Source organism: Colias croceus, chromosome 1, assembly GCF_905220415.1.
Source record: "Colias croceus chromosome 1, ilColCroc2.1".
In the NCBI taxonomy this organism is placed as follows: domain Eukaryota; kingdom Metazoa; phylum Arthropoda; class Insecta; order Lepidoptera; family Pieridae; genus Colias; species Colias croceus.
Window position 1 is genome coordinate 2,247,372 of NC_059537.1, and position 22,916 is coordinate 2,270,287.

Genomic DNA, 22,916 nt, shown 5'->3' on the forward strand with positions numbered 1-22,916 from the left:
TCTAGAATACGATACTCGCGTAGAATACTACTTAGATATTTGCTGGCTACCCGATGCTCGCATATTATGCGACTGAAAAATGACTAAATTCATCATTATTGTGCCTCGTTTTTGTGGACCGACGTTATAATAATAATAATTCATTTATTTATTGCAACAACAGTTACGTCGTTATGTCGAGCAATCAGCAATTCCAGTGACGAAGAAGCTCTTGCAGTTTTTCTTTTTTATAGAAATAGAAGACGCCAACGTAAGAGTAAGAAGTACTGGATTCATCCATATATTGAAAGAAACATAAATTGTAGAGTTTTTGTAGCCGAACGAGAACTACAACATGATGATTAGATATTTTTATCTTTCTAACGAAGAGATACGCGCGAGAGTCGAGACGCGATGCAAAAGCGACCGACACGGTGAGTAGTGCTATTGTGCTATACTAGTCGCGGACGTGTAGGATACCAGTAGCGTAGTGTGCGAGCCTACATAAAAATGTATGTGAGATACTCCGCGGCGACTAGTCTCCGAGACTTGCAGGATACTTGAATCGCCTATGCGTATCGTAATGGGAGAAGGGCCTAAAACTTCACTCAAATGTCAAACAAGAAACATAAACAAATCACTCATCACTGACACAATTATGATTAATAATTTGACATTTTATTAATGGCCAGCTACCTAAATAAAAATGTTATAATTATTATTGATTAAGTAAAACATGTTTTTATTTTATAGAATGATCTAAATAAATTAAGATATGTGTTAAAAATAATTTAAGTTTTGCTTCTGATTTATAAAGCATTTGAATTCAATAAAATTAAAAATAAAATATAGACATTCATTCGTATTAATCGATATATTCGACTTTTTTACTCCTGACAACACTGACAATCTCTGCTTGATAAGACCGGTAGTCATAGAAATCTAAATAACAATGCCGGTAGTGAACACATTATCTTTTTTTTCAAAGATTTGTTTTCCCATAGAATCAGAAGTAAATATTTTACCAAGAATTACTAGAAATAACATAATGAATTTTAAATATATTATGATTTCTGTAACAGTTAGGCCCAGTTTCGCCATTCTCCTTTAGGAACATAGTTAAAACATTTTGTTCCAGAAATCATCTCAATAATAAATACCTAATAATTAAATAACGTAGCTAGAAAAATGCTATATTATATGAACAAGTCGTAACCAGGCCATTAAATATTAAAAAAAAAAAAATATGAACAAATAACTTATTATAGTTCAGTGAAAATAGATGTCGCTATACGCTATTGAGTCGAGTTGAATCGCGCTAGTGAAATATTTTTGTTGTTTATTGATATAATTTTTGAATGGAAAGACACGACCCTCGAAGAGCTATTTGAGTCACAATTTTGAGTTATTAATTTTTGAAAAATCTGACAGTTAGTCAGATTTGTATTGTAGTGGAATTAGATTGTATTGACTCCGAAGCTGAAGGGATTATCATACACGCCAAACTGAGAGAAAAAAGAGGCCGCCATAGCCCATAGATAGAAAGCATTTTGTAGAAAATAAACAATCTTGCTGTTTTTGTTACTAGGTACATAGGTATTTATTTTATTACTAGCTGTGCCCGCGACTTCGTCCGCGTGGAATAGTGACTGCATAGTAGTTACTACTTACTACTTAACTTTTATTGAATACACATAAGGTAACGGCACCAGTCGTGGACAAGCATCCAGTAATGGACAAAATAAATATAAAATTTAAATATTAAGACCAAAATTAACGTTTTAAAATTTGAGTAAAAGTTTGGTTCATAGGCTATCAAAATACGACACTTCATGTTATAGGTACGGCCAAAATGTTTGAAGATGGCAGAACGTTATGTTTAGTTGCTGCGACTCGTTTCGAAGAAATCCGTTTTTACTAAGGAAATCCTTAAGGAAGTGAGGACACAATTTTGGTTACTTATAAGAATTTTTGTATAAATGTCAGCAAAATGTGATATTACTTTTATTTATAGTATTTAAGTGTACGAAATATTAGGTACACGATTTACTATCATGATAGGTTATGTTGTTTAAATAAAATTCTTCACTGTCCATAACTGGATTTAATTCTATGGATATGGACATTGTCGAAAATAAACTTTTTTTAAAGGTATTAATTATTACATGCGCTTTTATGTATTGTCTTTTCTTTCTGATTAATAATATACCTATCACGACCATTTCAAACAAAGGGCTCCAATATTGTACAACAATTGTCCATGAACTGACTTATTGAGAAAAAAAAACCCATATTTGGTGTTTCTTAACGGACATAACTCGTATTTAACGATGCATTTGTCCAATTTTTGCCTAGAAAATGGAAATTAAGACTGTTTTAAATATATTTAATAAACTGTACTATTTTTTATAAATACATCCCCGATTTATTGTATTCCAATCATCATTTTCAAGATTCTATTGATAACAAAAATGAATGCCAAAATGTGTTGGTAAGCGCTGTTAGCATGTTAGCTACCACAATCGAGACTTTCGTACACGAAATTATTGGGCGTCTCATCAAAATAAAGCTACAAACGGAAAATTAGCTTGATAGTAGTCACTTGCAAAAATGGGCGATGTATCCTGAACTATATGTATTTAAGTGATTGGTGGGATCGGCAAAGTTTTATGTGTTTTTATTGACTCCTTTAAATTAATAATAATTATCATAGTCATTAGGTAATCAATAAGTCGGGAAGTACAAATAAAACAAACATTTACACATCATTCTTTATTTCATTATCACAAGCTAGTGTTCACACCGACACACATCCACCAACTCTCTAGCAGTACAAGGTGCGCTATTCCCGCAGATTTTCTGCGCGATCGGACTCTCTCGCGGTACAAGTGTTCCCGGGGATAGAGTGAGGTCCACTACGTAGTTGGCCCGGAGTAACCCGGCTGGGTAACTTTCTTCTTTGTCTGTTGTTTCCGTCTGGGAAGGGAGGATTTATTATAGTTTTACTATGAAACACAATAGGCAACAATTATTATCAGTACGAAAAATACGACATACACTACGTGTTATGTCATGTTAGTCTACGCAGATTACTAGTCAGACATACACATACAAACACACCGGCTAAGTTTAAGCTTTTCAGTTTTTAAATACTAGAACCAAACACGCTTCGGCACAAATTGTGAGCCTTCTGGTGTGAGTTTGTGTCTTATAGTGTGATTTTGTGTCTTCTGGTGTGAGTGTGAGTTTGTGTCTTATAATGTGAGTTTGTGTCTTCTGGTGTGAGTTTGTGTCTTCTGGTGTGTGTGTCTTCAGGTGTGAGTTTGTGTTTTCTGTTGTGAGTTTGTGTCTTCTGGTGTGAGTGTGTCTTCTGGTGATAATGTGCGTGTCTTCTGGTATGTTGAATGTACGTAGTAACTATTATTTATAGTTATAAGTCATTGAGATATACATATGGAGACGACACCGCCTACATCACTTATGTTCCGCTCAACATACGCCATATGGCGTAAATGCACGCTCATTTTTTATTTGTTTTAAAGTGAAATGCATCAAATATGCCTTCGTGTGTGTTACGATATTGCACAAATAATACAAATAATACGGAAAAGTGCAAAGGAATAACTTCCATCGGTAAGTACCTAACTAGATAATAATTTTTAAAACTTAGTTAGAGCAAAAAAATGGCGCACAGATTTTGTTCGTGGTGTCTCCTCCATACGTAGTAATATTATCTCAATGTTATAAGTACGCACTATCTCCGGCACGGCTATCTCGCACCAGGCCCGTGTGCCCGCTCGGTACAACGCGCAGGGCAGCCCCACGCGGTCCGCGACCACTTTGTACAGCACGGCCCGCTCTAACATCCCCCCGCATTTCACCCACCCGATACCCACTACGCAAGAGCCTAGCTCTTCCTGTTATAAAATGAAAATACGGTTATTAAAAATACAAATTTGATGAGAAAAATTGCCTAAAACGTAAATACCCTCGCTAAAACAAAAAAGCAGTTAGAGCCCGCCGCACTCGCTAGCGTCGCCGACAATGAAAACACAAATTAGAACCACTTTGACCAGGAACACAAAACTTCGACAGTCATTCGCTTCTGTTGTCCAGTACATATTTATTGAAACGAATTTCAAACTCAAATATTTATTCTACAAGAAGACGCACGATGATTGTGCTGATTTTGATGCGATTTTTCTAATAGATAGAGCGGTGCACGAGGAAATTCTTTAAGAATATATTTATTACACAAACCATCAAATCGGACAAGTGCAAGTTAACACTGGGCATAGTGCAGTCCTTTTCTTGCGACAAACCGGACATTTGTTCAGCTACAAACTCGGCGAGCAGTTGGGCTCGGTTCTTGAGAGATGACGATACTTCTTCGCATTTGTCGCGGTACCTGATAGATATTTTAGCGTTAAATATGAGCTAAGAAAATATTATAAATCTATACTTATAATATTACAAAGCTGAAGAGTTTGTTTGTTTGAACGCGCTAATCTCAGGAACTACTGGTCCGATTTGAAAAATTCTTTCGGTGTTAGATAGCCCATTTATCGACGAAGGCTATAAATATATCATTACGCTAAGACTAACAGAGCGGAGTGCAGCTAGTATACAATAATATTGCTTTCCGACAATAATATTCATGTGAACACCAAGACAGTAGACACTACCGATCGAATCATAGTGGAATTCTTGTCAATTTATACCCCCGTATAAACATATTTTTATCTAAATAAGAACATAAATTTCACATTTCGTTTACTGATTCAATTTTACAGCAAAAATAACATTTTACATAGCAAATAAAGGGTAGCAATAACACTGACCTTACTTCATAATGAGCATCTTCAATCTCGAAGTAATGTAGAGATTTAGCCCTGTAAAAAATCATAAACACAAATATTAAACTAGGGTTCTACTTATTAGTAACGAGTTCGTCCTAACCTAAATGACAAATAAGACCAGAGGAGGTAGTTATTATAATCTGAATTGTTTAAAAAATAAATTGGCTAGGTTCTTAAATGCTAAAAAGCTAATTACTAGCTGCTTTGCTGACGGGGAGTCCTTTTTGCCACCATTGCTATCTTTTTCTTTTGTTTTCTGTTCTGTGTGTTAATATTAAGATTTATATTTTTTTACATGGTGGCAAATAAAACGCTTTTTACTTATTTCTATTTTTAATTGATAAATAATTATTAAGCTATTGCACAGCTTCTATCGCGGGCCTTGAGCGCGGGGACCGAATCGAGAAATTCCGTAACGAAAAACCTCACGCTCCCCACTCCGACGGGCGGAGGTGTGGCTTGAAGGCATAGCATGCAATAGCGCAACCGCGGCAGTCCCCGAGTGACACACGTCTTTTTTTTATTTAAGGAGCTTAGTCGGAAGTCGATTATGTCGCTCCGTATGTCCATAAAAACATTAAATTTGCTGTGATTTACATAAATATTAACTAGTAGACTAGATTCTTAAATGCTTAAGAGCTAATTGATAAATAATTATTTATAACTTACGGATCACCAAACCAAATCTTCAATCTCAGCAAATACTGTCGCAAATTGACATCATCAGGCAGTTTGGGCAAACGCAGTCGACTCGACTGCGATATCGCCAGACGCGATTCTGATTCGTCTGAATTAAATAAAATATGCTTCTGTAAATTTTTATTATGTTCAAAGTTATGTGAGAATTAATCTGTTTTTGTGTCCTTGAATTTCATTGGGTGTCTAATTATAATTTATTCGCCATTAATAAAGCTATGAATATTAAAACGGTTTTTAATATGATGAATATAAGAATAAATAAGGCTAACTATAGTAGAGCCATTTTAATAGGCAACATTTGACAGTTCAACAAAATTCAACAACGTAACCTAGTAACGACGACATAGAATAACATGATATTTCGTTTTGTTAGAACTGCACATTTGCTTAACTTCTTTCAATTATGATTACATATTTATAATAATAATGACCGATACAAGTAATTTTAAGATTTCATTTTACTGATAAACCATACTAAACATAATAAATAATTTCTGAATTGAAGAACTGACGTCGCTACAATTTTGTGTCAATAAACCTTTTTTCTTTTTAAATACCAGAGACGTTACTCTAAAAATCTAAATCTGACATCTAGAATCGAATGCATTGATTACTTGTGAATAAAAATCATCATAAATTAATAAATTCGATTGACATATGTTTCAAATCCGTATCGATTAATTCACTTTAATCGATGTTTTTAAGCAGGTTACCTCTCTTCGAAGATAAAATTGATAGACGTCAAATGTTGCCTATTAAATTGGCTCGACTATACTTATACCGCTGCCCCATCCTGAGACCATAGCTAAATCCATGAATAGAATAAGTAAGATTTACTTATATTGTATCGAAAAAAAAAAAAGGTTCTTTCAATAGTATCTAATAACAAAAACCGGCCAAGTGCGAGTCGGGCTCGCGCACAAAGGGTTCCGTAGCAGCAAATATAATAAATTACAGTTAAATCAACCTATCTCAAAAACTATAAGAGATACTTTGATCAAACCAAAAATCGTTGAAAGAGTTAATTAGCATGCATCACCTCTATTTTTTTTAGAATTTTATACCCCGTAGTTATAAAAATAGAGGGGGGGGGGACATACTTTTTACGACTTTGAGAGCTGATATCTCAAAAACCGTTCACTTTAAGAAAAATGTTTTTTAGAAAACTTTATATCATTTTAAAAGACCTTTCCATTGATACCCCACACGTGTATGTACATCGAAAAAAAAAATTTCATCCCTCAGTTACATGTATGGGGGGCCCCACCCCCAATTCTTTTTTTTACTATTTAGTGTCATATTTTTGTAGCGGTTCATACAACACATATTCCCATCAAATTTCATCACTGTAGTACTTATAGTTTCCGAGTAAATCGGCTGTGACAGACGGACAGACGGACAGACGGACAGACGGACATGACGAAACTATAAGGGTTCCGTTTTTGCCATTTTGGCTACGGAACCCTAAAAAAAGCTACAGTGCCACAAACTTAACTGACCCGGTGGCAAAAACTGGAACTACGTGCCGCCATTTTGAAATGTCACATTTTCACAGACTTTTCATACGGAATATTTTGTATAAATAAAAAGTTACTTATTAATTAATTTACACCATTGGCAATGACTTTATTTTTACCCTTGCATCCGCGGAATTACTTTTTAGCACTAAAATCGACATCAGTGACACCGTCACCAGGTCAGTTAAGTTTGTGGCACTATACAAGTATGCTACACAATCAAAACGCCAAAGATTTTGAAACGATTTCAGCAAATGAAACATTAAAAAAATGCCAATTCGACAATTCTTTTGAGTACAAGGGATATTTCAAATTGATGATTTTATAAAATGATTACATATAAATACTTATAAAAGTTAACAAGTTTGACTCAATTACATACAGGGGGTCCGTATATCCATATTGGACACAGCGTCAAAGGGCTGGTGGAACATGCAGATATACACTGGGTCGGTGTGAGGGGGAGTCTTGTTCACGAGTGACTGGATCGTTGGGAACGGACTGTTTAGGCACTTTTGGACGTAGAAACCCTCCTGCAGATAATAAAGATACAATTTTATGTAGTAGTTTCTACAAATTAATTTTTAATAAGTACTTATAGGTAATAAACTGCGTATAAGGATTAGTTTCTATATATTATTTTCGATACAGGTCCAAAACAATAACGACGACATAAAACTTCCGATTATTATTAATCTATTTCTATTTTTGGGGACACTTTCGAAGCTGTATATATGTGTGTATATATATAATCAATATTAATATCGATTACTTAGAACAAATAAATAGTGAATTTGATGATAGATATAAGTATATATCACTAGCTTACCGCCCGCGGCTTCGCCCGCTTTGTCTAAAACCTAATAAAATAATTATATACTAAAACCTTCCTCTTGAATCACTCAATCTATTAATAAAAGCCGCATCAAAATCCGTTGCGTAGTTTTAAAGATTTAAGCATACAAAGGGACATAGGGACAGAACAAGCGACTTTGTAGTGATGTGTTTCTATTTTCTAATCTATAACGCGATATAACTAAATGAAATGCATTTACCTGTGTAAAATCATTAATATCCAATCTCCCAGTGTACGCAAACTTGGCAGACGGATGTTGCCGGAATATCGCTTCTAGCGCCGGCTCCCACGCGCTCACTACGTATCTTGCTTGCTTGTTTTCTACCATGCTACATGGACAAATTTTCAATTATTATAATATGAAAACAAAGGTTTGGAATTTGGATGACGAAAATAATAATATAAAAATAATTTTATAAAGAAAATTTTTTGGAAGTTGTAAGGAAGAAGGAAGAATAAAAATAATTTTATAAAGAACTAGCTTTCCACCCGCGGCATCGCCCGCGCAGTCAAAGAAAAACCCGCATAATTCCCGTTCCCGTGGGATTTCCGGGATAAAACCTATCCTATGTCCTTTCTCGGGTATCAAAATATCTTTATACCAAATTTCATGCAAATCGGTTCAGTAGTTAAGGCGTGATTGAGTAACAGACAGACAGACAGACAGAGTTACTTTCGCATTTATAATATTATAGTATGGATTCGTGTTTGGTCGGTAAGTTGGGTTGTAGAAAACGCGCTTTTCTACGCGGCTTCGCTCGCATTCGAATGGTAAGCCTAAATTATTATTATCATATCAGCCAAACATAAAAATTCGCACTGAAATCGATTTAGGAGTTCAGTGACATATTAGGAAACAACCTGTCCCGGAAAACGTTGTTCAGCGTACTTTTATCACTTAGGACTCTAGGAGTATGAAAAATAGATGTTGGCCGATTCTCAGACAATAGGCAAACAATATTTCATGAAAATCTGTGCAGTCGTTTCGGAGGTGTATGGTAACAAACATTGTGACACGAAAATGTTATATGTTATATAATATAGAGATTAATGATAATTATCATAGATTAGCTGCGCTCCGTGATTTCAGCAATCTAACACCGGAAGAATTTTTCAAATCGAACCGGTAGTTCCTGAGATTAGCGCGTTTAAACAAACAAACTCTTCAGCTTATAATATTAGTATAGACATACAGAGATATAGATGATGATTATTATGATAGATATACGAACAAATGTATAGTCCCCAAGTCCAAATACACATCAGCGCCATCTTCCGACACGCTGGCGGCAATTAATAAACACAACGCGGTGCGGAGACCCACGTGCTCTATACGTAGGTTATTTGACACCACCTTTAAAACATAATAATATATTATTTAGTATTACAACAGGTATTACAACTTTCCTTCTAATATTACAAATGCAAAATTTACTCTGTCAGTGAAAGTCCCATCAAAATCGGTTCAGCCGTTTCACAGATTAGCCGGAACCGATAGACAGACAAAAATTACAGTAAAATTTACTATTTTTATATTTGTATAGTTAAATCCATATGCATTTAGTAAAAAGTTTATAATAGCTAAAAATATAATATTTTGAATGATACCTCCTCTCCATTTTTCGATGTGAACAAGTCTTTAGCCATGTCCTCCTTCATCAGCCCACTAATCACGGTGCACGTCATTATTTTCAAACTGATGTCTATGCGCTGAAATTGTAATAAAAAATATAATTAATTTCATTAAGTGCTTATATTCGCGTGTGTCTGTCTGTTCGCGATAAACTCAATAACTATTGCAAAGTTTTTTATTCTGTCATAACCTACAAATAGCCTAGTTTTCCAGTAAGTTTTAAATAAGTATGGTTTTGTAGTTTTTTCCAAAAACAAACATACATACATCCGTACCGAAGTACACTATCAACCTGTAAAATGTACTATTTTATTTATGTGCCCCGCGGTTTCGCCCACGTTGCTCCGCTCCTGTTGATCTTAGCGTCTTATATATAGCCTACTAGGTTTCCGCCCGCGGCTTCGCCCGCGCAGCCAAAGAAAAACCCGCATAGTTCCCGTTCCCGTAGGATTTCCGGGAATGCGTCATTTTCCCGGGATAAAAAGTAGCCTATGTCCTTTCTCGGGTATCAAATTATATTCATACCAAATTTCATGAAAATTGGTTCAGTAGTTTAGGCGTGATTGAGTAACAGACAGACAGACAGACAGAGTTACTTTCGCATTTATAATATTAGTATGGATAGCCTTCCTCGATAAATGGGCTATCTAACACCGAAATAATTTTTCAAATCGGACCAGTAGTTTCTGAGATTAGCGCGTTCAAACACACAAACTCTTCAGCTCTATAATATTAGTAGATAATATCCACCTGTAAAATATTAAGTAACTCTTGCATAAATTCAGCGTTAAGCATCGCTTTAGTGCTAACATGGTAGTTCTGCAAATTGATGTAGCATTGCACTGCTAGGCGTTGCGCTTCTATCGGATTGTCTTTGACTGAAAATATTACATTATTTATATAGGAAAATATATATTTTTGTCAATAGTTTACGAATAGGCTAGTCAAGTTTCTCAGAAAATAATTTTTTCTTTTACAATAGTCATGGTCATGGAAATATCCCAGGATTTTTTATTAAGCTATTGCATAGCTTCTATCGCGGGCCTTGAGCGCGGGGAACGAATCGAGAAATTCCGTAACGAAAAACCTCACGCTCCCCACTCCGACGGGCGGAGGTGTGGCTTGAAGGCATAGCATGCAATAGCTTTACCGCGGCAGTCCCCGAGTGACATACGTCGTTTTTATTTTATGAATTAAGTTTATGATTGCAGTCGAGCACAATTTATATGATAACTTAAACTTTAGCAACATATTTAGGCACAAACCCTATTTATTTACCCTACAAAATAAACCATTAATTTCTCAACTACTTACACTTTTTATTAATATTCCTCAAAGAAGCAAAGGTCTTAGGTTCGATCGCGCTGTAGGCAGCTTTAGGTATGATCCGACATAACTCCGACAAAGCACGGAGAGCATTCATCCTTATATAGAACCAAACTGCTGCATCATCTGCTAATATGGCTGAAATTATTTATTTATTTTATTGGTATTTAGATAAAAATGTTTAAGAAACGAAATAATTAGGTATCTGGTTAGTTACGATAATGTGATGAAGACTTGCTTAACTAAGTAAGTAAATTAGGACGTTTTTGACGTGACAACGTCTTATAATTCGATAAAGCCGGCTGCACGCACGAAAAAACATGACTCATGCGGCGTTACCTCGCTCTGACTCATCTGAGGCGTTCCATGTAAGGCTTGAAGTGCGAGCGAGAGCGCGGAACCAGCGACAAAGAAGCACAATCGGACGTTGTCACGTTCAACTATCGTCAGTAAACCGACTTTACAAACAACCAATTTATTTGAATACCTATAAGATTTGGTGCAAATGTTTTATTTCAATTGTAATTTTCGTTACTACATTCGACCGTTTTTCCGTTTACCGTAATTTTCGTTACTACATTGGATCTTAACAGGGGAATTTATACTAAAATTAATTAGAGAACTACGAAGACTGTCATATTCTTTCACAAATACAATATTAGTTTGTCTTTTCTAACAGATTGCGTAGTCTCGTATAACATAGTACTACACTTGCCATTTACTTCTGCTTTTCGTTTTTGCTGCCCAAACCCAGAATATGTAGATTTCTACCTAAGATGCGGACAAGCAGACAAACTTACCACACAACGCTTCTATAATGTTGGTATCGGACATCCTCACAGCGGCCGGCAATAACTTCGTCATGTTGGCAACACCCATAGCCGCGTCGGCTAGCAATTCAACATTTGAACTCAATAGTTGATGACAGAATACGAGGTCTGTACCCGTTTCATATAAAGCCTGGAATAAGGAAATAATTTAAAATGTTAAAAAGATTGCCAAAGGTTGGGAATTTTATATCTTGATACTAATTAAGTAAGTATAGCAATAAAAGTACACAAGCTATGACATTTTTAAGAATTTTCATTTAATTTGTGCAAAAAGAATTGATAATCGATGATTAAATCGGTAGATGATATGCCCAGATATTCCTTCTACCTTCTTTTCCTAGATTGTTCACTACTCACTAATCAGGCCTAACTAAACTGTTTACGTTACGTACGTACTGTTTTAAGATGATATAATGGTAATAAGAATAATAAGAACTAACATCACGTCCATTAGAAGTGAACGACATTTTAGTAAGCACAGCAAGGCAGTGTGGCTTCATAGCCGGTAGGGCCATCTCTAGATACGCCAGTAAACGCAGAATACACCCAGATTGGTACAAATGTGCTGCGTTCTCTTCTGTTTCTACGTAGTTGCGTAATACGCCTAACACTTGAGTATGTACGTCCCGGAATTCGTAGGACTGGAAGAAATTTAGCTCAAGTTGTTGGGAGTGTAATTAGCTATGTGTATATATATGGCTCTCTCTTTTATATTTCTGTTTTAAACTGTATTTTTCTTTGTCGTTTATCATTTTACAGCTAAATTTGATGTGTTGTAAAAAATTTATATATGATTTAAACACGGTGGGGATATTGAACCTAAATGGAATCGGAAGGTGTGGGTTCGATGGATATGACCATTCAGACATTGCAAAAGTGATTTGTTTCATTCCTTCATTTACTCATATACTATTTAGCTCATATAGTTAAACGTTTTATATTATAATTTATAAGTTATATTCTAGTTATTATTTGCAGTGTAGAATATTCAACGTAGTAGGTAATAGTAATTAACCTTAAACTAATAAAATAAATGATGAAACAAACAATAAAACCTACCTCAAGTATATCACACAGATCCAGTACACCCGTAGAGGCTCTAAACGACTTCTGCACGACCACATCCTTGTACCTACATATCAATTGGTCCACGGTCTTTAGGGCAGCGTGTTGTATAGCTAAGTATTGGCTTTGCATTAGAGCGAGAAGAGAGGCCCAACTGAATTGTTGGTTCTTTGTCACTTCTGACGCGCAAACTGGGTCTTCTAGTAGGTTACTTAGTGTCTGGAATGATTGGACAATGTCTTATTCTGCTGCATTGTAAGGCTACTTAATATAAGCAATGCTAATTCTATGAATCTGAATGGTTTGGTTGTTTATCCATTTGAATACGCTAATCTCGAAAATTCGGAGAAAATACAGTGCAACTACGAACTCTCTGGTAAAGGGAGCAGATAAAACCGCATTTAATCGAGTCTGACTAGTGACTATAGGTAACCAAGTCGGGAGTTGTTGGATGATGAAATTATAGTAAAAAAACTGCTAGTAAGGGAGAAGTATTCAAATGGGACGATTACTAATAAATATAAAATTTTTTTACTAACTACCTCACGCCCGCTATTTTCACTGCGTTTATTATGAAGCAGGAAACAGACACTGAAACTTTATTTACCTATTTAGCTGATGTAGAATAAATGATTCTCAAATAATTCATACTTGAAGACAATTCTTTTGAACATCAGGATCAAGACTGTTCTTCATCCTACCGCACAGGCTATTCAATATATTCGCTGACACCAGCTGCTCACATCCGAGCGGTTCGCGAGTCAATTCTGATAGGACGAGGGACGCAAATTCTAACACGAATACGTCTTCTATCTGAAATTATTAAATCATTTTTAACTTAATAGAATCGAATGATTGCAAATAAAAGGTGAGATGTAATTTTGAATATAGTTCCGAATATAGAACATTAGCTTTCCTGACAGAGAAGGCTTTGAGCCACAATGGACACCTTGAAAAATAAATTGTGCAATAATTTTGTTACATTTTTTTTATTAAAAAGAATTATTCTTACCTGTAAAGTAAATCTACGCTAATATTATAAAGAGGAAAGATTTGATTGTTTGTTAGTTTAAATTGAATAGGCTCCGAAACGACTGGACTGATTTTAAAAATTATTTTACCATTAGAATCCCACATTATCCCTGATGAACATAGGCTATATTTTATGTTTTTATCCCAGGTGTAGCCGTGACGATAGGCTAATTATAAATAAATATATAAACATTATCATACCTTCACCAGCATAAAAGCGATTTTCCTCAAGTTCTGAGGATTGGCCAGTACCTGTTCTGGTCCTCTAGGCAACTGACAGAGTTGCGCTAAAGCCTTCAGAGCAAACCGTTTGATATTCAACTCTGGATGTTCCACGTGAGGTAAAATGTATTTTATAGCGTCCAAGTCGAACAGGACGTAACGGTTATGCATCTCTTGTGCTGAGAACTTGGTTATTGCTCGAAGAGTCTGTATGTAATATAAGAAAATTAGAATATCTGGTGACTAATTGTATAAATTTTTTGACCCATTCCTATCTTTCCTCATTAAGATAAATGAATTACAGTGAAGTTATTCTTACAAAACTCGCGGTGTGCATACCTACCCATAGACGTGTTTTGCGCACAGACGTATCATTTATACCTTAATGATGGCTATAAATTGCGAAGCATCTACATCCCGCGATTGCGATATACACTAATTTTAAGATAGGCTTTGGTGATGGGGATGGGGATGGGTGATGCTTATTAGTGTTCATCGGACCTATACCAAAGTAGACCAAGGTATATGCAATTATGCAAAGAATAGACTATTCACGTTCAGCGTTCACGTTTAGCGTACCTCGTAATAGAACTAAGCTAAGAACCATAAAAATTAAAAATATGTAAACCTGGCATAATATCTCAGGCTCAGCAGACTCTAACAGCAGTATTGAAGTATGTGCGCTCTCCGGAGTTATATTATAGGGATGGAAAGTTAAATCCTTCTTTTCCGCTGATCTGTTTTCTCTCTCCTTTTGCAATGGTTTAGCCATGATTAAAGGTATCAATTAATTTCATAAAATAAATAGATCAAAGCGTTTGCAAAATAAAATTACGATGACGGAGAGTGACATTGCAATAGAAAATTGTGCCAACAAACTTCAGGGAAACAACTAATTTATTTTTTAAATTATAAATCAAGAATAAATATTTTAAGAAATTGCAATTGCTGTTATGAATAAAAATTTGCAAATTTTTTATTGAAGAAAATCTAAAGAGATAAAAATACGTTTCTAATAAGAAAAGGCCACATGTTTTAACGGCATAAGAAAAGAAAACACCACTGACTTTGTCAAACCTTGTCACAACATTTACATTATTTACTCAATCTATGCGTAAAAAGAACATATTTGTACGTTTTGTAGGGTACTTGGCGCGACGGTTCAGGGTGCTACAGGAGGTATGGATACTCCCGTGGTGGGGGAGAGGGGGGTTAGTTTCTGTACCCTTGTTGACTTTGGATATAGTGATTCTGGTTACCAAACTGGTGTCGACTTGTGCGGTTGCGATTGTGAGGGTGTTCATACCGCCGACTATGAAGAGCTTGTGTGGGGAGACTGTGCTGGTAAATACGATGGTTACATTTATAATGATAAAGTATGATTAGTATATCCCGTGCATTTGAAAGCATATGCATTTAGGATTACTTTCTACCTGCCTTTATACAAGTATCAAATTTTATTAGTTTTTTTTGTCGTACTGAACACTTCTATTCTTGAAAGAAATCCGACATGGCTAATATTATAAGCACGAAATAATTGATCGAGTGGGAGAGCGTCTAGTTGTACCTAAATAAGGCAACATGAGAGGAGTTGATATTTCCAATTAGAATATATAATATGGTGCTGATGTCTTCGATTTTAGATAACTGGAGCAGGCCAAGGCATCGGTCGCGAGCTCGCTCTGCAATTTGCTGAGCTCGGAGCCACCGTTATCTACTGGGATAATGATGCAAGACGGAACAGAGCGGTTGTTGAAGAGATACGGAAGAAGGACGGCGATGTAAGATCATACTTGATAATAAAAGTCAGAGATTTTTATTCGCTAAAAGGGAAAATTTCGGCAGCAGGATCGAACAATAAATACCCAATATTGACACGAAAAAAATCTCCGAAAATATCGGATACTCTATAGACCCTAATCACTGACTTACTGTATACCTACATTGAAATATGCTCTTTAGTGTTTTACTAAAATAAGTATGCTAAAATGCAACCAGAATATAATTCCGATCACAGATTGAGAAATACCCGCAAAGCATATTCAAATATTGTGCAACAAGTATTGCACTCAAATTTCAATTAAGAGGACATAATTTGTTACTTGATATCATTTCGATTACTTCATTTTAGTTCAATAGCATCCGAAGCCATTTCTATAATTAATCACATTCCATTTTCAGTCGTATGGCTTCACAATCGACGTGACCATGCGGGATCAGGTTGCGTCGCTAGCGGTTCGCATGCGGCGACAGCTCAGCGAAGTGACCATGGTCGTGAGCAACGCCGGGGCGCTCACTTGTGCGCCGCTCACACATCTCAGTACTGAGAGGATTGGGAGACTGATTGAAGTCAATTTGATGGCACACTTTTGGGTGTGTTTGATGACAATGTTATTTATCTATGCATATATTTTTTGCAATAATCTTTTTTACAACTACTAACTGTTTTTTCGCAACACGAAAATAGTAGGTAACATATTCCGATTCTTAAATTCTTGTTTAAAATTTTTATACATACTTAACTAAGTGCTTTTTAGTTGGATTCATAGGTTTAAAGTCAGACTTGCTGCTGCTTACGACTATCTTGTTACTTACAAGTAATTTCTACAAATCCTTATCTACAGTTGATCGAAGCCTTTCTGCCAAGTATGATAGAGAAGCGTCACGGCCACATAGTAGCTATCAATTCGAGTTCTGGACTTATGCCTTGTTCTGACATGGTGCCGTATTGTGCAGCTAAATTTGGATTAAGAGGTGATGTTCCAAATTTTTCATTCATTTTACTATAGAACCTCACAAGTCACAATACACACAATATAGAACAATAAATTAATCTTCATCATCAATCATCATCATCATCATCAATACATATAATAAAATTCTAGAAAAGTCGTGTCTGTACAATCAAAATATATAAAAAAAAATTAGCAGGTGCTATTATTAAATCGATCCCAAACCCAAAACTGTAGTTAAAAAATTTTTTGTCTGTTTGTCGGTTTGTCTGTTTGTCTGTATGTTCGTGCACGCTAATCTCAGAAACGGCTTATCCGATTAAGATGCGGTTTTCACTAATATATTGTGGTAATCAAATTTAACATTTAGTGTTTATTTCATGTCGATCGGTTCGTAAATAAAAAAGTTATGACCATTTAAGTATTCACGGCGAACATTTGCTAAGGCATTCTATACACTGTACGATAAAACGTAAGTTATCTGTTACAATTATTATTCCTGTAAATGTCCAAGTGATCATATCGAAAGTGCCCAAGGGTGGGGGGGGGGTTGGTCAAATTAGAATTATGCTTACTTCTAGGTAAATTTTATACATAAAATGTCCTTTAAATTATGTCGTATTATATTTTTAACCCCCGACGCAAGGGGGTGATAAGTGTTTGACCGCTATGTGTGTCTGTGTGTGTGTGTGTGTCTGTTTGTGCCACCGTAGCTCGCTAACAGGTAATCCGAATTAGATGCGGTTTTTTTAGTTAGGCAGCACATTTTCCGACGCTGGTTCTTAGATAAAGTGTATCAAAATCGGTTCATCCATTTATTATATCTAGGTAGTTATATAGGGGTAAATGTGGGAATGAAAAAAACGAAATTTGTCAAATATAAGTACCTAAGTGATATATTAAATGAAAGTGAACGACCTATTAGTAACAAATCGGTTCATCCATTTATTTGATATACCTAGGTATAAAAGTGGTAATAAAAAAATGAATTTGTCAAATATACTCAAGTGACATATCAAATGAAAGGGCATGACGTGTAAAGTATAATTAGACATATTTTATCAAAATCGGTTCATCCGTTTATTACATTTAGGGCTTTTTAGGGGTGACAGTGGGGATAAATAAACCAAATGGAGCATCAAACTACAGGATATGACGTGTACATATAGGTACAATTAGATATGGTTTACATCAAAATCGGTTCTGCCATTTACTAGGGATGGAAAGGGAAGGGTTGAAAGTCTGTGAAAGAAGAGGGGATACGGGAGCGAGAGGATAGCCACACCCTGGAAATTTTGAACTCTACTCAAAGCTACATAGGCCTGGCCCTTGGCAATATTTTTTCCTAAGTAGGTATACCACTTCTTTTGCCACTGTGGTCCATTACAATTTGTGCACGGTTACGGCCCAACTTAAAAGATGTCAAGGAGCAACAAACTTATAGATATTGATATGATGTAGGAATGTAATATGGAGGTAGAGGTAGGTCTCGCTCACTTGAAAATATTACATGAAAATAAGAAACCGAAAGGAATAAATAATTATTTTACAAACTTCCCGACGATCTTTAAAATTAAGTACCATATATTTTGATAATGAGGTATATTATGATGATGTTATGTTGGCATGGCAGCCCCGACGACTTTTTTTTATGTATGTTTAAAATGGTATTTATTTTTAAAAATCTTCGGGAAGTTTGTGAAATTATTTATTCCTTTTTCTATGCACTTTTCTTCGTAGCGCTGTTTTTTTTTAATTTAATTTTTATAGCACGGTCTAAACGGTTTAGTTACTACAGGCGTGAGACAGGATTCAGGAAAGATCTGATTTGGATTTTGTGCTAGATTTGATAAAAACTGAGTATCGATTAAGCTGATCAGTTGCTGCACGATACATAGTTAAAAACATCCATACAAGGAAGGAAGGAAAAGAAATTTGCTCGCCTCCCCCCTGGTGCCTAAAAATAATATGACATAATTTAAAAGAAATTTTACGTAGAAAATTAATAAGGCATTTTTTTTTGTATTGTTTAGCTCAGTTTAGTAATAAATTTTACTTACAGTTCTTTTAATTATTTATGGTAGTCTGTGTTTACTCAATAATTAAGATAAGTAGTAACTACTATGCAGTCACTATTCCACGCGGACGAAGTCGCGGGCACAGCTAGTTTATAATAAATATTTGTTACTTTACAATGATTTCGAAACATACCCTCAATCTCGATAAATTAATATTCATTTTTCAGGTCTAATGGAGTCGCTATCTGAAGAACTACGACTGGACACTTGGACGAAAAACATAAACACGACATCTGTGTACTTAGCGACGGTGTCCACGGGGTTATACCCACCGCCGTCTCACCGTTTCACGTGGTGGTACTCGGAGATTAGTGCTAAAGAAGCTGCTAGGATCATTATTGAAGGTATGCTCTTAAAGTAAGGAGTGAAACTCGTAGTTGCGTGTTTTACTACATAAACTTGTAATTGTAATGTAACGTGTTTTTATAACAGCCAAAAATACGTTACATTACAATAATAATACATACAGTAATACTACTACTTTGTGTAATGTGTTCATTTATTTTGAAGTTCGTCGGATCGTAGTTTAAAAAAAACTACTAAATGACGAAATTTTCGTTACCTTCTTTAAAATTTCATAAGTTTTTATTTATCAGAAGGATAAATAATAATTATTACTCTTCATTTCAGGAATTCGCAAGAACCGAAAGTGCATCAGCATACCATGTTTCATGAAAACGTTTATTGCAATACACAACCTTATGCCCTACAGAATAAGGATCATATTAACAGATTTCTTCAACTACCCGCATAGAGGATGGTTTTGCTTTTGTTAAGAATAACATAGAATTTAGATACATTTGATATTTACTTCAAATTTATAGTGAGACTTATCTTTTCTATAATGTATTGTATTTTGTAATGTTGTTAAATAAATTGAAATATTTCTAATGTTGTTTATTATTTAACCCTATTTGGAACTACAATATTGAATTGATTTATTGTTTGATAATATAATACTTAAAGTAACATACCAGATAAAAATATAAAATCTTGTATAAAATCTGATAGATTTATTGATCAGCCATTTTTAGTCCATATTCACATTAAATTGTATCTTGTTCATTTCTTAGGTTTCTTTGGTGTATTTAAACAGTAATTATACTGAAATTAAAATCATAAGCAGCCATGTTCATTCAGCTCAATACTATTCACAGACTGTCCGCACTTCTCGCACATAACCAGTTCTGCATGATCCAACATATGTTTGTCTCGTTTCTTCTCATCATTAAACACCTTGGAGCAAACAGAACATCTGCTATTGCTGTGTAGTAATGAGTGTCGTAATAAAGTGACTCGGGAAGAGAAACATTGGCCGCAGGTTTCACATAGATGTTTTGAGTCTTTACCATTGGTGTGTTTGTGTACATGCTTGTACATTTCTTTACGATTTATTGTCGTGAAACTACACACTTTGCACCTGGAAATTAAAAAAAAATATCTGTGTGACAAGAATCTTATAAAATATCAAACGAAAAAGAAGTATGGCATGGCTTGAAGTCTGTCTGAGATAAATATATACAAAATATAGTTATTAAAAAAGTAAATTGAATCAGACCATTTTGCCAGTTTTGGTTATACATAACTACAAGAAGACAATCTCAATAATACATACAACATAAATATAATATTAAATAGTAAACTAGAAAAAATAATTGTTACATAATAGAAAAAAAAAAACTAACTTATAATGACAGTTATTAGGCTTATTATGTTCCTGTTTTCTATGTTTAGTTAACGCTTCATTTCCCACAAATGTATGCCCACATATATCACACATCCTTTGCTCAGCCTGCAACACATGTTTCTTTGCGTGTTTGTATAACTGGAACCGCTCTGTGAACATTTCCTTACATTGTTTACACCTATACATGAATCCCATAGACGCTATATGATCAATATTACAGTATTTTGTATGCACTAATAGTTTTTCCTTATCTTCAAACTTTCTGCCACAAGTACAGGTTAAGGGGGCTGTTATATTGTGAGTTAAGAGGTGTTGAAGCATCTTCTGTTTGGAGTCAAACAGTGTGTTACAAAGCACACAAGTTCGGCTCGCACTTTCACAGATACTTAAATGTTGTGATAGAGTTTCTATGCTATCCAGACTTTCCTTACAAGCAAAGCATGAATGAAGATTGTCCTTCTTCGGTTCCAATTCTTTCATCAATAACTCTTTTACAATTTCTATGTCTGAATCCAAAACATCAATATTCATATTTACAGATTTCTGCTTATCCTTCTTTTTTGGGCTTGTCAGTTTTGCTTTGGCCAATTTATCACCTTCCGTTCTATCTAACATATTTACTATTACAGGTATATCTTCCTTACCTAAATTGTTTAAATACTCCTCAATGTTAGATGTACTATTCAGAAATTCAAGGAGTGAATCTGAATTGTATTCAGAATCGGGAAGCGGCGTTATAAAGGTTTTAGTTTCTGTGTTTTTTCGCTTATCCTGTAAAGTGGATTCGAGCCAATCTTGCGAGCAACGCGCATTCATTTGAAAATTATAAAAATTATTAAGCTGCAATACACAAGATTCACAAATACCTTTCGGAAGATTATCAGTTTGGCTCACAGTCATGGATAAACATGATTTAATATGTAAATGTATAATAGGATCCTCGTATATTGAAATATGTTTGGATTCTACATCTAAACAAATTCGACAATAATTTTCAAAGTTATGTTCCATTTTTAAACGGCAGTCCGTTGTGAAATTAGAATATTATATGGGTTTTTATATTAATTATACACAGAACTACAGTAATAAAATAAACTATGAACTAAAATAATTAACAACAACAAATTATCACTGAGCAAGTACCTAGATAGGCATAATGCAAATTTTAATTTGAACTTCATTAATTGTCAAACGATTGTTGAACGAAATGCAGTATGCTTAATTTCTAATTAATAATGAAATATCTGTAGTTAAAAATTCTAATACATCAAAGATTTCAAAAATTAATGCTTTAAATATATTTACTCTCGTTTCTCGTACCTAGTACACACCAGTGCAAACTTAGCACCCCATCTATGGAATTTTGGGTCGAAAATGACCTTGATCGTTAGGTCCCCGTTAGGTCCTTTAAGGTCCCACAATTTTTTCGTTAGGTCCCCTTTAGTTTTTTTTTAAATAATTTTTTAAATTTTAGGTATAAAAAAATGCAACTTTAGCACCCCATCCATAGAATTTTGGGTCAAAAATGACCTTAATCGATAGGTCTCCGTTAGGTCCTATAAGGTCCCACAATTTTTTCGTTAGGTCCCCTTTAGTTTTTTTTTTTAATAATTTTTTTTTAATTTTAGGTATAAAAAAGTTACACTTTAGCACCCCATCCATAGCAAAATTGGCAAATTTTATCAAAATCGTATTCTTTACCGTTAGGTCCGTATAGGCTCATCATTGAAATTGTTGAATTATTTATTTTATTAAAATTATAAAATAATAAAAACCTGCGCATGCGCCTTAGAGCATTAAGGCATGCGCACATCATACATAAACAGCGCGAAATTTAAAATCGTATCGTTTCATTTATTAAATAAATCTTTTGTTCTGAGAGTGCTTATTTAGTAAAAACCTACTTTTCAACCTAGATTTAAAATAACTATTAGTGTATTAGTGTCAATCTATGGTGTATATATATTTTGTAGCGGCCACAGGGCCACACTATCTGGAATGTCATTTGTAATTTTTAACTTGATTACTGGTATCATCCATGCAAAATAATAATATTAAACAAATCATACCTACTTATAATAATGTGCAATGCAATCAAGATGAAAAGCATCAAAATATCAAGTCACACTTAACAATGCATTGAGATATTTCTCGTAAACACTCTTGTTTTTCCTTGAAAACTACATCTCTTTCAAATTGTTTCATTTTAAATTTATTAATCATAATTTAAAGTTTTCGTCATGTTTTCAACTCAGTTTTCAAAAATATTTTTTTTTATTTTTTTTTTAGAAATCACTAAAATTCTAAGCTAAAATCGCAGAAAAAAAAATCACTTTGACAAGCTTTGACACATCAACAACTCAGGTTTTAATGACAGTTAACTGTCAAGGGTTGCCAAATA

At 34.6% G+C, this 22,916-nt stretch overlaps 3 protein-coding genes across 7 annotated transcripts; 1 reads left to right on the top strand and 2 right to left on the bottom strand.

Moving 5' to 3' along the window:
- Positions 1-2,736: 2,736 nt before the first annotated feature.
- On the bottom strand, positions 2,737-19,913 carry LOC123695020. 4 transcript variants are annotated; one of them, XM_045640721.1, is made up of 17 exons: positions 19,803-19,913; positions 13,998-14,225; positions 13,416-13,577; positions 12,759-12,983; positions 12,140-12,340; positions 11,670-11,829; positions 10,858-11,007; positions 10,294-10,421; positions 9,519-9,620; positions 9,143-9,264; positions 8,110-8,239; positions 7,437-7,587; positions 5,508-5,625; positions 4,821-4,871; positions 4,240-4,387; positions 3,735-3,896; positions 2,737-2,955 (listed from the first exon to the last, which is right to left on the bottom strand). In XM_045640721.1, the coding sequence occupies exons 2-17, from the start codon at positions 14,187-14,189 to the stop codon at positions 2,770-2,772; spliced, it is 2,388 nt and encodes a 795-aa protein (XP_045496677.1). In that variant the 5' UTR covers positions 14,190-14,225; positions 19,803-19,913; the 3' UTR covers positions 2,737-2,769. The 4 variants fall into 4 exon arrangements, with proteins under 4 accessions (XP_045496677.1, XP_045496661.1, XP_045496684.1 ...); XM_045640705.1 differs by lacking the exon at positions 19,803-19,913 and adding an exon at positions 14,647-15,065; XM_045640728.1 differs by lacking the exons at positions 12,140-12,340; positions 19,803-19,913 and adding an exon at positions 14,647-15,065.
- Positions 15,055-19,651, top strand: LOC123695433 (17-beta-hydroxysteroid dehydrogenase 13-like). 2 transcript variants are annotated; one of them, XM_045641278.1, is made up of 6 exons: positions 15,055-15,362; positions 15,662-15,799; positions 16,200-16,391; positions 16,643-16,772; positions 18,996-19,172; positions 19,459-19,651. In XM_045641278.1, exons 1-6 carry the CDS (start codon positions 15,129-15,131, stop codon positions 19,602-19,604), a joined length of 1,017 nt encoding a protein of 338 aa, XP_045497234.1. In that variant the 5' UTR covers positions 15,055-15,128; the 3' UTR covers positions 19,605-19,651. The 2 variants fall into 2 exon arrangements, with proteins under 2 accessions (XP_045497234.1, XP_045497241.1); XM_045641285.1 differs by lacking the exon at positions 16,200-16,391.
- On the bottom strand, positions 19,827-21,659 carry LOC123695311 (zinc finger protein 423-like). The gene is made up of 2 exons (XM_045641122.1): positions 20,514-21,659; positions 19,827-20,248 (listed from the first exon to the last, which is right to left on the bottom strand). The coding sequence occupies exons 1-2, from the start codon at positions 21,524-21,526 to the stop codon at positions 19,945-19,947; spliced, it is 1,317 nt and encodes a 438-aa protein (XP_045497078.1). The 5' UTR covers positions 21,527-21,659; the 3' UTR covers positions 19,827-19,944.
- Between the last annotated feature and the right edge of the window lie 1,257 nt (positions 21,660-22,916).

Excerpts from the sequence above, each read along its gene's own strand:
- LOC123695433 (XM_045641278.1), top strand. The coding sequence starts at position 15,129 with ATGCGTAAAAAGAACATATTTGTACGTTTTGTAGGGTACTTGGCGCGA. Across the intron at positions 16,392-16,642 it reads ATTTGATGGCACACTTTTGG|TTGATCGAAGCCTTTCTGCC; the intron begins GTGTGTTTGATG and ends CCTTATCTACAG. Across the intron at positions 16,773-18,995 it reads AGCTAAATTTGGATTAAGAG|GTCTAATGGAGTCGCTATCT; the intron begins GTGATGTTCCAA and ends TTCATTTTTCAG.
- LOC123695311 (XM_045641122.1), bottom strand. The coding sequence starts at position 21,526 with ATGGAACATAACTTTGAAAATTATTGTCGAATTTGTTTAGATGTAGAA. Across the intron at positions 20,249-20,513 it reads CCTAATAACTGTCATTATAA|GTGCAAAGTGTGTAGTTTCA; the intron begins GTTAGTTTTTTT and ends TTTAATTTCCAG.
- LOC123695020 (XM_045640705.1), bottom strand. The coding sequence starts at position 14,790 with ATGGCTAAACCATTGCAAAAGGAGAGAGAAAACAGATCAGCGGAAAAG. Across the intron at positions 10,422-10,857 it reads GAGGAATATTAATAAAAAGT|TCAAAGACAATCCGATAGAA; the intron begins GTAAGTAGTTGA and ends TAATATTTTCAG. Across the intron at positions 7,588-8,109 it reads ATATTAATGATTTTACACAG|GAGGGTTTCTACGTCCAAAA; the intron begins GTAAATGCATTT and ends TATTATCTGCAG.